This window comes from Rhodnius prolixus, unplaced genomic scaffold (assembly GCF_049639745.1).
Source record: "Rhodnius prolixus isolate KJV_2025 unplaced genomic scaffold, Rpr scaffold_10, whole genome shotgun sequence".
Classification (NCBI taxonomy): domain Eukaryota; kingdom Metazoa; phylum Arthropoda; class Insecta; order Hemiptera; family Reduviidae; genus Rhodnius; species Rhodnius prolixus.
Window position 1 is genome coordinate 6,231,383 of NW_027411615.1, and position 14,836 is coordinate 6,246,218.

The following is a 14,836-nucleotide window of genomic DNA, read 5'->3' on the forward strand; positions in this document are numbered from 1 at the left end:
TTTGGCAAGATTGCAGTTCATACATTTCTTAAGAATAAGAAACAATAAATAACAAGTCCCAGAGTGGAAAAAGATTTATCCTGACTGTTTAATTGGGGTTTTAATTTTATTATAACCAGTTAATAATGAAGTAAGAAAACTTCTATGATTCAAGGGCACAATGAGCAACTGTTTACTATAAAGTTATGTAGTTTTGTTACAATGGATAAGCTTTTGTGTGACTTGAGAATCTAGTTCACTGGAAAAATTTAAATACAATTCGAAGATATAATGCGATAAAAATAAAAACTCTTCCTTCAATGAAATGGATGTTAATCAATTTTCTAATTGTAATATACTATTTGAAAAATTAAGATATCAGAGTATTGTTTATAAAAATTAAATTCATTTAGAGAGAATTGTGTTTAAAATTTTGACAAAACAAAAAACGTTATAATTGATCACTAAATCAATTAAAAATGATTGAAGACACATCATTTGTTTATTTTTAGCATATAGATAACGAGTGAATTATTTGCTAACATCTTGATGTATACTTTCTTGCAGTACTAAAAGGAAATGACTCTTTAAACTAACCGCAAAGTATTTTTTATTTAATGAGTTGGAATTTTCGAAAAGGTGATACAAATTTTTTTAGAGTTCTTGCAGTCTTTATGATTCTCAAGAGTTCATGACACTTCTAAGGAATATTTCTTCTAATATGGGTTAACCGCTATTATATAAATTTTCGAAATCGTGTTTTTACCGTAATTAATTTTAAGTTTCAAAATACTAGTAATTTTATAATAGCAGAATGTTTCACAAACGAAAATTTACAGATATTTTTAAACTAGCTCTTTCATTAGCAGTCCCGGATTAAGCTTGTCTGCCGAAAACTGTCAGTTAAAAGAATAACTTTAGTAAATCAGTTTTTTAGTTTTTCACGAAATATGGCTCGCACGATTTGTTTTAAAGTTCTTACTCGTATATTGCGCAAATATAGTGGCCTATCAGTTTTAATTGAAAATTTTATAATTATATTATTTATTTTATATAATGAAGAATGTAAAATTCATGTAATGAATTTGTCTTGTTACTGACCTTTTTAGAGCTATCTGCAAATAACCCTTTTTCTTTAGTTTACATCTTAACTGGACTCAGTGTACTAGTACTGTTGAAAGCATCCAGGTCATTCCAAAAAAGAAGCAGTTCCTCCCAAAGGCTGGACATTTTCCTAAATGCCTTAACAAAATTTCTATATAAATAAACAGTAATTGTTAATTTTTATTATTATTATTATTTTGTTGTTTTTTTGCGCTTGTTTTACTTGTAGTCTTCATCGTTTTGATTTCTGTCCGAAACGGTGGAATTAAATCTGTAGATTGTCTTCTATTTGGGGTACGTTTAAGACCTATGCATTTGTTCTTCACGTTAGAGCCAAGGCGATTCACAGTTCCTATTTTTTTTTTAATTACCTGCAACATTGCGGTCTCATATGCTCCATATCCACACGGATCAAGCATTACTCAGTAAAGATTTGAGGATAGATAAATGGAGAACCCTAAAGGGTGAGGTTAAGTAGTGCTTTCAGTTAAGTATTGGATAGAGCTGTCCAAGAGTTATGTAGTGTTATTTGTTTTTTAATATCGGTGACTAGGTTAGTCTTAGTGTCGTGTTGTAAGCCAAGAGTCTAAAACTTCCCAGACTATACCCAGGAGGACACGGCAATATCTGCAATATTTGCAGATGATACTGCAATCTTATCTTTAAATTTTCTGATTCTCAACAAGCATTAAACAGAACATCTAAATGCACTTATCACATGGTTTAAGCCAAACACAACAATTAAGCAATTTAACTTAAATGGCATTTATTCTGATTTGAAATACCTGTTCTGTTTATTTAGGGAACCATTAAAACATAAAAAAAACTGTACGTACATCAAACCTGGATGGACCACTTAAAAAAAAAAAAACAAACGACTAAAACTGAAACGTTGCTTTAGGGCCTGAAAACGTTTTTAGGAGGATGATTGTTACTTTCAGTTACTAACAAACCAACAATCTTCAAGACAGAACTGAACCTGAGTGGACAATATTTCAAATACAAATACCGTTTGTAGACCCTGAAACGGAGATATACTCTAATCACCACTGTGCGATAATCCAGTTCGCAGGATGTTGGGGACCAGATCAAAAGATGTTCTTTACCAGTTAGGAAACTTAAAATTAACTCTATCTAATTATCAAATGACTAATAAATATATATGTAAAAGAACCCAATTCGATTCTCGCTTGTAGCTACATATTATTTGTAAGAAAAAAGTAAATTGAAAGGTATGTACTTCCGCTCCATCGATGATATCCAATTTACTTGTACTTTAGGCCCTGACTGAAAAAATACACTATTTTTTCTCTTACTTAAATTAAAAAATCCACTAATAAGTCAATAAAAATTCAAATGAAAAGTGGCACTCACTAGTGGTACATGCTCATCGCCAGATGATTCACTTTTGTAAAGATTTACTGAAGAGAAATGAACACTAGATTACTGAGTCTATAGCTCAAATGAAGTCAGGAGCTAAAATGGTAAAGATCACTGAATATTTGCCCAGAAAAAAAAATCAATAAGTGCCTTTTAGTATGCTATAAAAACCGGAAAAATTATGACCCATACCTTGACGGAATTGGAGTTTGAGACCGTGGAAGAGGAGTGTGAAGCAGTACGAAAAGCTCATTTTTTTAAAAAGCACTTTCTTAAATCTATGAAACTCAAATGTTTATTTCCAAAATCAAACACTATACACAATCGCAATACTTCCTCTCTGAAAGCAAAATAAAAGGAAATAATAATGAAAGGTAAAAAAAGAGTAGAGTTAATGATCTTGTTCCCTCCACTTCTGAATGAATCCCCTCTACTGGGAATGTAAAAGGGAAAGCCGGAAAGGTTGTACGTCAATTGCTTTAGAGAATTTAGATAGTTCTACTCCTATTTTGTTTGCAGTTGGTAAACATTGTAATACATTATAGTAATTTGTTTTATTATTATTATTTACGTCCATTATGCAGAAAGGAGAGACTGTCTTTTCTTCATTGTGATCTAGTTATCTTTCAAAACCATTGTTAACATGACTCGATGGATACCATTAAAGTCAAGGTACATAGTTGTTTTTATTTATGTTACTATAAAACAATTTCATGTTATCTAAATATCCAAAAGTTTAAGTAAACATTACCAAATTAGCTAGCCAGGCTATTTATATTAAATTTTATGTAAATCATTTGCTGCTAAATAAAAGCAATTAATTGTGCATTTTACTAAGCCTTACCGACTAAGGTGCGTCGCTTTGAATTTTTTTTACTATTTATTTAGAAATACGAGTATGGTTTGTCAAATTTGGCAACAATTAAATGAGCTATTCACAATTAATTTAATCAGTGCTGGTATAATTAAGTAAGATTAGTGGAAACATATTCGAGATATTTTAGTGAAGGTAGCGTTGGACCTTACTTTCCATTTAGCAGTTTTGGAATAAAGTATACTTTCCATTTGGCAGTTTTGGAATAAAGTATACTTTCCATTTGGCAGTTTTGGAATAAAGTATACTTTGTTCCAGTTATAGCTGAGTACTGCCTTTTTTCAAGTTTTACATTTTTATTAATGCTTGAAATATGCCCTACAGGGCTAAAACTAACCATACTTTAAATACCTCTAGTGGTAGAGATGGAAGGGAACAAACTCTAGAATTAATGTTCGACTCGTGCAAAACCACAAACATCTTTATATTATTATATCTTTATTCACGATTAATGTCCCAAGAAGTATTCTTTGGCAATTTCCAACCGCGTTTGACTGTTCTTTTAATATTGTAGTGTTATGACTTGGTCAGTCAGTGCATCAGAATTGACAAAGAATAAGGCATAAAATCCACATTTATTGCAATCAAGACGAACTTTTGTGATACACATCATTGAACTAACTTTCAACTATGTTTAGGCTAGCTTTTTGCCGAAAGCAATCAGTACTCAATGCTGTTTCTTCTTCAGTCAAACAACTCTTGCAGAGATCATAATTGCTAGACTCAAATCAACAGACCCTCAAGCATTATGTCTTGTTTAAGCAATAAGCTATACAAAAAACAATAAATTAAATTTTATCATTTGTTAATTTATATATTAAAATGTGTATTAGTGGGTTCAGCTCATCTCTGATTAATTTTTGGTTTTAGGACGACAATAAAATTTAGTAATTTTTTTTGCAATTTGTATTTATTTTCCATTAAACTTGTAGCTAAATGAGGACCACTCATTGTTTTAGCTAAAATTATCGCGGTTAATTTTAATTGTGCGCAGTAAACGAAGTGTGAGCCATATAGTATCTTTAAAATAATTTTTTGAATTATAATCTGAGTAACCATTCATTAATTAGAATGCTGGTCTAACACAATTAATAAAGTAGTACAAAATCTTTTATTTCTGTAAGTGATACACATATTATGCTTGTTTGTTTTATTGTTTGCCTTTCAGTCAATACTGACTAAAAGATTGAGGTAGTAATTAGCTCTCCATGATACCCACGTACTCACAAAAAAAAAAGAAGATATAATGATAATTATAATTGACTTTTAATTTCTAGAGAGAATTGAGGAAGCCAGTTTTTAGAAACAATTAGAGTATTTATTAGAATTATGAATGATAATTTGTAGTCACTCTTTTTAGTCTCTAGTTTCCAAAGATTGAGAGTTTCATTAGAAAAACGGTATTTTCTGTACCGATTTTCAAGGCACTTGGTGATTGAATGTGCCATTTTCTGTAGACTAATTAAAAAAAAGGTAGTATTTCGTTAAATATCTAGATATATCTTATCGCTTCAATATTTCAGTGCCATGCTTCAGCATGGCAACAATAAGTAAAGGCAAATAAATATTAAAAGAAGGGTTTCGACTTGCTTTCAAGATTTTTATTTTTAACGATTCGATCGCCAATCGTTTAATGTTTTAGGGTGATTAAAAATGTTTATACATAACGTTAGATAAACAAATTAACAATGTATGTTTATTATTTACTATAAGTTTAAATTAACAATGCTTTTCAAACGAAATGTATATTTTGAATTTTCGAAAGGGGGTTCTGTAATTTAATTTTCAATTCTTTTCTTTAAATATTCGTGAACTAAATAGACCTTCTAAAGAGATTTTATTCTCAGTATGTAGGTATGTATTTAGATCAGATCGTCCTATCAGCTGTACAATTACCTATTTGAAGAAACGTTTCTTCTTTTATCTAGATAAAATTTATTAAAAACAAATTTCCATTTCTCATAAAGTGAGATATATGGTTGCCTTTAAAAATTCTGACGCTAGGGTGCTAATTAGGGAGTAAGTTTATTATTGTATGATAGCGTTGTATATATTAATTCCCCTTGAAATGTTTTATCCACAAATTTAGTAAAAATTTCATATTAAAAGAAAATGTTAAGAGAAAAATATCAGAAAGAGGAAATCGCATAAATGGTTTTACATAAGATTTTATTTACTATATTGGATGGCCAGAATAGTCCATAGTAAACAGTTTAGATTGAGCGCTAACTTCAAAATTCAGGCTGAAGCATTGGGATAGACAATTCAATCAAAGAGAATCCAATATTATATTCAAGAGTGACAATATGGTGAACCTCTTGGTGAAGTCTGTAAGAGAGAAAATGTATGAATTTTCGAGTAAACAAGGCTTTAAAGATTCTCTTGCTCCGGAGATGCAGCTCTGCTACATTGGTGTTAGAAGTGGCGTGAGTCCTAGAGTGAGTGTTCTAGATTCTTCCAAATATTAAAAGCAGACAAACAGACAACTTAAATAAGAGCTTCAAGCAAACCTAATTACTAAATAACCAGTCAGAACCTAATGATGATCACTTGGCTAAGTTCTCCTAGGTACGTTGGGAACACTTTTAATTAGAACAGCCTTTTATAAGGTGGATTTTAGTCGGTTTAACATTTCACAATTTTACCTATTTAATGAGAATTCACTACAAATATTCCAGAATTATGCTAGTTCATTCAAAATTATTACAGACATAATCCGTAATATAAATACGATAGCATAAGCAATGCGTGTTCTATGTAAACCTCGAGCATATGAAAAATCATTTCTTCCTCTGTAGAGCTGCTCTTTGAGCACAAAACACACACATATTCTAGAAACTTTTTTATACACATTTGCTAATTTTTTTGGAGGGAAACTAAAACATGTATTTCCGATGAAAATTTGACCCGAAAAATTCGCATTAAACTATGGAAATATTTACGATAGATTAATCAGTTCAAATAAAAAGCTTCTTTTAAATTGCACAAAAATAATTTTATAATAATTTATTACATATTTTCCCAAAGTGAATTTCCAAGCGACACTTGACAAGTTACTGTGATTGATTAGTAAGATTAAAGATGAATAAGAACTAAAAATGCCGACAGTAGATTTTTTTTCTCTTTTATAAACCAATTCTAGTTATCTCTTTTTGCGCATTTTACAATGTTTAGTATTAAACCAGTTTTGGAATGGACCAATTAATATTTCTACTTTCTTTTCAATCAAAAATTGTTTTGCCAGAACTATGTTTTTTTACCTAAAATTTTTAGTTTTTGATTTTCTGACAAACAAATCCAATAGTTTGAGAAGTACAAGGTTGATGAAGAAATGTGGTATTTATTTTTATTCCGGGTAGTGTTAAAAATATATATATCTAATATACATTTTATTAAGTATTGGAATTATGATTAGGTTGCTTGTCATTATGTGGTGAGATTTTACCTTGCAGGTGTTAGTTTTTTTTTTTAAATATTTTTCAAAACAATTATGACACACGCACTTTACATACATGTTCGATCTAAAATTTTTGTCATTTAATAATTTTATATACATTTTTTAGTACTACTGCCCCTTATATTTACTTAAAAAAAAAGGGATTTCTCTAAAATTAAATAATTTTGCTGATTTGAATTTGACTGTGACAAATTACAATCTATTTTTCTAAATCTTGACAGCTAGGCGTTCTACTTCCATAATTGTCGCAGATAATTAGAATAAGCGATTAGATTTATCACTAAGCAATTCTATTTATTCCTAATATGCTGTAAATAACAAAAAAAAAAATCACCTGCCGATAACCTAGGAGGCCAATAACCTGGATGTCTCCAATAATTATCCAGGCTTTCCCACTTATCGCTTTTACTCAGTTCAGTAACTTGAGTTACTTAAAAACAGAAACACCTTATCCTTTCTAAACTTTAATTTTCAATGAAAATTTAATCGGTCATTAAATTAAAAAAACTTTACCTCAAAAACACAGAATGAAGGTACAGATCTGCTCTGTGGTTAGGCAAGAGTCCCTTCCCAAGAGCTTCTTACTGCTCAGTGATGTCCATTGATATATGGTGTTGTCTCTTACGACAGAACACTGCCTGAAGGCAGGCAGTACTTTGTGAAAATCTCCAGGAGTAAAAAACCTCAGATGAAGTGCCTTTAATAAAAAAAATAATTATATATTTCTCAAAATTATAGGAATTTTTAGATGTATATTAAAATTACTTCAAAAAATAATAACTAAAAAATAATTCTTTAGGAGGTAAAATTGCAATTTTAGTTTACTTGTATCCCCTAAACATGAATTCATGTGTTTCCACCAGGACCGGGAATCGAACCCTGTGCCACAATATACATCTTAACTTTGCAGGTCTAAAGTGAATATAATACATCCATACTTTTGAACATACGTCGAAAGTATGGAGGACATGTTGATTGCTACTAATTAATTAAATTAAATATGCACTATTTTCGCTATCTGACAAATTACGAGTATTCAAATTCTCGTATTAAGAAATTCATGTGAGTCACACACCTGATAACGTGCAGGAGTTTAAGATCAATTACATATAAAATTAAGATTTAGGCTTTTGTTTATATTTGTATTTAGTAGCCTTTGAGCAGAGCTAGAGGCAAGGGTGTTTATTTGGCATTATCAATTCTTATTTAAACATTATAAAACAAGGTAACAAAAAAGTTTATTATAACAAAAAGAAAAAAATGCATACTCTAGATAAAGTATTAAATTAAATTTTATGACTCCGTATAAGTCATAATCACCTGCATAAAATTCTTAAAAGGCTAAGTGGTAATGAAATAATGAAATTTAGATAAAATTAGGTGATTATTTGTCATTGTTAATATTTTCTATTGAAGTCTCTTGTTATCTCTCTCCCCACTTGAAAACACCAAAAAGCTTTCCAAAATGGATTTCCTTGGATATCCGTTTCTTTTCCTTGTTAAGTTTTAAAAAACTCGTTTTGAGCTATGGTTGTTAAATTAATCAGCTGTACTTATGATTTAAATAAAAGCTATTAATATAACGTTCTTCTAAGTACCCTCTCTAGTATAACTGGTTTAATCTCTGATGTAGCTTCGTAAATTCATTATTTTAACTATTTCAAGTTGTTTATTTTCATCCGATATACACTGCTAGAGAGAGAGAAAAAAATACCAATGCGGTAACTCGGGTGAACGGGGAGTAGTCCAAAGTCCTGCAATAACGGTGCTCTATTTTGTTGGAAAACTGATCATTTTGAAATTCTATAGTGGATTAACAGATATATCCAAACGTTTTTCAAAATGATTTATGGATTTCAATAGAGTTACTGTCCGTCTGCAAGCATGAATCGCCTTTTTGATGCAATCTGCATTTCGAGAGAAAATGAGAACAATTAAGTTGTTTCACTAAGTTTAATTTTAGAAGAGACATTTGTTAGCAAGAGGTAGTTTGAAAAAATATGTAGATCGACTAAAAAGTTGCGCCTGATTGTCTTTATAAAGAGTATGTAAATGTTTCATACTCACTTTACTGTAATTTTTTATGGTCCAGTTTTAGAAGGTATTAAAATCTAAATCTTTTATCTTACATATTAAGATTATTATAATAAAAGATCAAGAGAGGGAATCAGCTTAGTGGTTAAGCGATTTCCCATGTGGAGAACGTTTACAGCTGCTTTCTACCTTGGAGCCTCCCACAGCTCAATGTATGTAACGAGGAAACAATACTATAAAGAGTTGGCAGTACGCTACAAATTGTCTGCGCCAATTACTTCAGGATTCTAACTCTATGTTGACGCGCATCTTAATAATTTTAATAGTAATAAACATGGTGGAACTCTGAATAAAAAGTTTGCCTAATAAAATTACTTTTTTTTTTTTACAAGAGAAAAGAGAAAGTAACAAATTAAATAAGGTCACAAAATCATGTTGATAAGTTTAAGGGAAAAGTTTTGAGGACAATATGATCGTATCCTTACAGGCTGTTATAAAATTTGAGTTTTATGAAATCCTGAGATATTTTGTATTTTTCACATACAAATACGCAAGTGTACACTACCTTTTTTTTTATCCAAAATTCAAAGAACCTGAAATTTATACAATGCTGGTAATTATTAATTTTTGAATATTCATCTTTATCATGGAAAGTAAAAATAGTGATTAAGTTCGTCTTTGTTAATAAAAAAAAAAAAATTGCTATTAGCGATAAGGAAATCTTAATACCATCAGACATTAAATGTGAAAAAGAGAAATCTTATCCCGTTACGCTTGAAGTAGTGCTGGAAATGTGCTCGATATTATTTGGACTACTACACGTGCAGTTTTTAAATTTTAAGAGCAGCTTAAAAACTTCAATAAATTGGATTTTTATTATTTCGATACATGAATCAGTGACATGTTTTAAATTCTAGTATACTCAAATTATCGTATTAAATAATTGTAAAATAGTACAGAATTCTTTTTTTTAAATAAAGCAAATTCTATCTTTTATTATATTCTTGTGTTACAACATTTCAGAAAGAGATAGTTAATTGAGACCATGACCGGAAATTTACAAGATCTTTTGCAATATTTGTGAACAGAACACTTGGCTACTTTGTGAATAAGACCAAAGTCAAGGATTTGTAATATATTTTTTCCTGATATAGTAATAAAACAAAATAAAAATCTAGTTGGTCTGGTGTTACAATTCTCAGTCTTGTTTAAGGTACATTTTTACTCTCAAATGCATCTTAAAAGAGGAAGTATTGTACTTATGCAGATTTTATATTTTAAATTTTCACAAGATTGTTTTGAGAACTAAGATTATGAGATAGCGGATTTTTAAAAATTTGTGTGTGCATCTACTGCCTCATAACTGCAAAATTAAGACTTCAATTTTGAATTCCATAGAGATATTTCGAGGATAATGTTCAATGAGGTTTTAGAATAATTCAGCATATCGGAAAGTACCACATTACTAGGTCGATTTGTATTTCTTTGTTGTTCTCAACAAACAAATAAATTTCAACTCTTATTCTCCTTAAAAATTTGTCCTATAAAACATTTTTGTGGAAAAAATTCATTTTTTGGAAAATTAAAGGTACCATTGCTTGCAAGTTTCTTTGTGGTATGTATCGGTAGTAATGTAGGTTACTAAGAAGTGATATTTTACTCTATTTTTTTCCCAGATTTAGATTAACAAAGTTGAAGCAATTTTTTGTAAATGGTGTCAATGATGATTTTTTTTAAAAGTTAACAAGCACAATAAAAAAGAATAAATTTAAGCCTATTAAGTTTATTTAAAACATTTTATCATTGCTAGCAAATTCATAGGGGGAGTTGCCTTATCAAGTTTGTATTGGCACGTTTTACTTATGCTAATTTTTATGGTATTTGAAGCTAACTAAATGGGAAAAGTAAAACTGCGAAGAGAAGAAAGTTTGTAAGTTAGAACTAAATTTCTTTTCAAATTTTCTTTGAATAACGTTGAGATTTTCTTTAAAGTTTTTTTCCTTTAAAGATAAGAAGTGTACATTATTCTGATGCAAAATTACGTCAATTACTGTCTTTTAGCATTTAAAATACTTCATAAATAAGATGAAAAAAATAGGGATAATAGACAAGCACAAACATGCAGAACCATTCTCTAAAGAGCCCATTTTGGTGAAGTTTAATGAATCTATTTCATTAATAATAACTGTTCTTGGCAAAATCATACATTTTCAGTAGAGCAATTTGAACAATGAGGTTTAAAAAATGCAAATATTTCTAATTATAAAAAAGTGCACGTGTGGTTTATTTAGTGATCATAAGGTGTAATAAGTGATAGAAGATTTAGAAAAGTCGACAGTCTATTCCAAAAAAAAAAGTAATAATAAAAATTAAAAAAAAAAATAGAATTTGTGCACAATATGAGGTTTAAGCTTCGAACCTTAGTCGTAGAAGTGTTTAGTCAAGCATTAAACAATACTCTCACCTTAACTATGAAATGTGTTACAAATAACAAAAGGTTAAATCTGTCACATCTTATTTCGATGGCTCCTTGAGTTGAGCTATAGAGTTCCTAATCATTCTGGCATCTTGAGAAGTCAATAAGTTGATGAGTAGTTGGCTTAGAATGACTGTTTTCTACCGCTTCTTGTAATTAGTTCTGCGGAATTTACACTGCTGAAAGATCTGGAATTATTTGTTACTAGGAGACAATTCCAGGCAAATTTGGTCGGGATCTTATAAATAATAATTTAAACTGGAATGAAGCAACAATTTTGAGTTTAGTCTTATCTTCTGTGCAATTTTCTTCTTAATGTGTTTTGTGTGGCCTATCGTGTTATTTTTCGGACCTTTCGGACCATAATTCTGGATTTTCTTTTTGAATGCACTGTTTGAATATAAGCACAAAGAAGTTGAACTAACAGGCTTCGTAGGTTTTAATGCTAAGAATAGATGTTTAATTAAAACAATGTAAAGATGCTAAAATATCATCTTCAATTCAAGGCAAAAAGAGAGAAATAAAAAATTGAAATGGACTGACAGTCATTATTAGATGCTAGACATGACGCATTAGTTTATTTACAACATTAATGATCTTAATATCATGGTTCATTAAATTTAAAATATTGAAATTATTTGTTTAAAAATAAATGATTATAAAAGTATCTCTTATCTATATCAGTCACCCCTCTACTTTTATTGCTATTATTCCAATGAAAGAGATGAGATAATATTCAGTATCTGGTAGTTACCCCGTAATCTGTCCGAAAAGAAGCTGGTGCTTATCTATTCAATACTTTTCCTATCTCATAATGCGTGTAAAATACAGTTCAGTCTGTTTTACTTTATCAAGTTAAATGTATTGTTTCATTGAAAAACATAACTAAATATTTAATTTATGTAATTAATAATTTTCAAAGAATCTGTATTAGGGGATTATTGATTAATTAATTGAAAATGATGGATGATAAAGAGCTGCTTCTGGGTGATTCTTTTGATGATTATCATTCACGTTTTAATTCTCTAAATATTTTGTACGTTATTTTGACTTATTGATCTTAGTTTCCGTTTTAATTATATTTTTGTTTGTTTCCCCTAAATTTCTCTATAATATTTTCTCTCGAAGTTCAATAGTTTTTTGGCACTTTCACTGTTTTTTTACTTTATTTCATTTTTTTTTTTAACAAAGTCAACACCATTTTCAATGATATATTTCTTTGTTCTAGTGATGATGAAGATGGCGAGGAAGAAAAAGAAAAAGTTATTGTGGGTATACAGGGCATGACATGCCAGTCATGTGTCAAAAATATACAAAATACTATTGGCATGCGAGTTGGCGTAATCAGTATAAAGGTATATTTGCATTTTTCTTTAAATTAACGGCTGAAACTGGCTTTAAAATAATTGAAAAAGGGAGAATTCTGTTTAATTACTTTCTATTAAAATGGTTAAATGTTTAAGGTGGTGGGAAACATATTTTTTCATTGTTTGCACCATTTTATTTTCATGGGGTATTCGATAGATCAATATTGTTAAATCAAAAAAAGACAAAGCAAAGTGTACGCTAACTTATGAAGACAAGTTTTATGTGACGTACTAGCTTGGTAGTGCGTCACTTCTGCGTTATTAAACATTGACAAAGTGGTTCAAACATTTTGCTTCTTATGTGTATTTGGATAGATAAAATAATTAATTCAAACGGGATGGATGCCGTTTTCCGGGCAACCCCCCTCCCAAAAAAAGCTTACGGTACCGATTTTTTTGAAAGTATAGAAGGAAATTATATCTCCTTTTTTCGGAAGGTTTTGCCACAGATAGTTTTCGCTATTTCGTTTCCTCTTGGTCTCAAAGTGCCATAGAATTATATCCCACATTGGAGCATTCATACGAGATTTGATAAGTCAAAATTACGCAGCTTATGTAAAATTGGGTTCTCTAGAAGTATATAGTTTGGCTGTCCTTGAGATTTCAGAATTGTCCATCGGTGAATTAGAAGGTAGAATATGATAGAATTTAGTAGGTCTTAATTAAGGTGTAAATGTGGGGTGCAGGTTAGTCTTCTTTCAAGTTTAAGATTAACTAAAAATACAATTTATTCAAAAACTATTATAATAAACTACTACTTCTCCTAGTTAGTCCTTTAAAAAAGTTACAGTTTTTTACATTCCGCTATTTGGTCCTTTCAATTACATGCACATAATAGGAGGTGTTTCTTTCTGTTTTGAATAAACTCTCGAAATAGTTCCTATTTGAATATATATACATATAGTTAGTCTAACTATATAAGTTCTATAAAATTTCATGACTGAAATTGGCATGATTCTTTTCTTCCTATAGAAGTTTTATTATTTTATCCTTTTTTTTAGGTCAATTTAGGGAAGAAAAATGGCGAAATATTCTACAATCCCTGTGCGACATCTCCTGCCGAATTAAAAGATGCAATAGAAGATATGGGTTTCGATGCTACATTGCCGGAAGAAGAGAAAGGTGTTACTTTAAACGTAGAAGGGATGACTTGTCAATCATGTGTTCGAAATATTGAAGGAAATATATCTCAAAAAGATGGAATCGTTAATATTAAGGTTGGCATAGTCTAGTTTATGAATAAATTATTTGGCAACGTTTAGTTTTGATAATTTTAAGTAGTGTTATTAGCTGATCTCTGCCAGATTACAGCTAACTTGATAAAAAGCTTTGACGAGGTAAGTTTCGAATAATGGATTCATGAAAAAGAAATTAAATGCAATTAAACTATATTACATCATTTTTCTCAAAAGATAGCTGACAAACTTAGCTAAAAATTTTGCCCCAATTCTTATATTATTAACTGTTCTTTAAGATGCTAATTACATAAGTTGATTTAGTTTTTTTTTTTACTTTTTGCAGATAAGTAAAGAAAGCGAGAGAGAGAATGCTTGCAAAATAAATTTGTACATTATTGCTCAGATTAAAAAATTATTAATAATAGGTTTCATTAAGTAAACCTACAGGTTATTCAATAAGCGAAAGTTCTTTCTTATATAGAAACTTGATTAGTTGTATTTTAACATATCCTAATTTAAAATTGATTTGGGCTTCCAGATAATGGTGGGGCTGTACATTTCACTTTTAGAAGTTTTCTGATTGATGCACTAGTTTGAAGTAGTGTCAAACATTGTTACTACAGATTTCGAATGTTAAGTTTTCGAAATGAGTTATTATTTAAGGCTGAGAAAGTTTTTAAAATACAAAAATTTGTAGGAAATTAGAATTGGGATTCAATAAACTTAATATAAGAGATCCTGTATTTATGGTGTAGCGTTTTTTGTTAGTTACGAAATGGACTGGAAAATTTAGAATTTCCGAAATTTATTACCATTTGTGTCTTTAAAATATTAATATTCTTAAGTAACAGTATTTTGTCATGGAATGTAGCCGTCTGTAATGTGTCCATTGTGTTTAGTAATGAACTTCATATGGGTATGCCTATACCCTGGTAGATGTTGGAGGTATCTTTCTTTTGGAATTAAATGTTTTTCGACTTTGCAGAA

General features: G+C 29.8%; 1 protein-coding gene and 1 long non-coding RNA gene across 9 annotated transcripts in view; one reads left to right on the forward strand and one right to left on the reverse strand.

Moving 5' to 3' along the window:
* The window catches only part of LOC141457367 (uncharacterized), a 44,185-nt gene that overhangs the window by 16,607 nt on the left and 12,742 nt on the right, over nucleotides 1–14,836 (reverse strand). For 4 of the 5 annotated variants that reach the window (XR_012460348.1, XR_012460346.1, XR_012460347.1 and 1 more), the window contains exons 3-4: nucleotides 7,308–7,491; nucleotides 1,081–1,221 (exon numbers count right to left, since the gene is read on the reverse strand). This is a non-coding gene — a long non-coding RNA (uncharacterized lncRNA). Of the gene's footprint in view, nucleotides 1–1,080; nucleotides 1,222–2,655; nucleotides 2,922–7,307; nucleotides 7,492–14,836 lie in introns of those variants that run through there. The other variant, XR_012460349.1, reaches the window with a different exon arrangement.
* The window catches only part of ATP7 (copper-transporting ATPase 1), a 34,892-nt gene that overhangs the window by 9,144 nt on the left and 10,912 nt on the right, over nucleotides 1–14,836 (forward strand). For 2 of the 4 annotated variants that reach the window (XM_074134249.1, XM_074134251.1), the window contains exons 2-3: nucleotides 12,533–12,659; nucleotides 13,673–13,888. In XM_074134249.1, coding sequence (XP_073990350.1) covers nucleotides 12,533–12,659; nucleotides 13,673–13,888 — 343 coding nt within the window. Of the gene's footprint in view, nucleotides 1–2,956; nucleotides 3,136–12,056; nucleotides 12,341–12,532; nucleotides 12,660–13,672; nucleotides 13,889–14,836 lie in introns of those variants that run through there. The other 2 variants (XM_074134250.1, XM_074134248.1) reach the window with 2 other exon arrangements.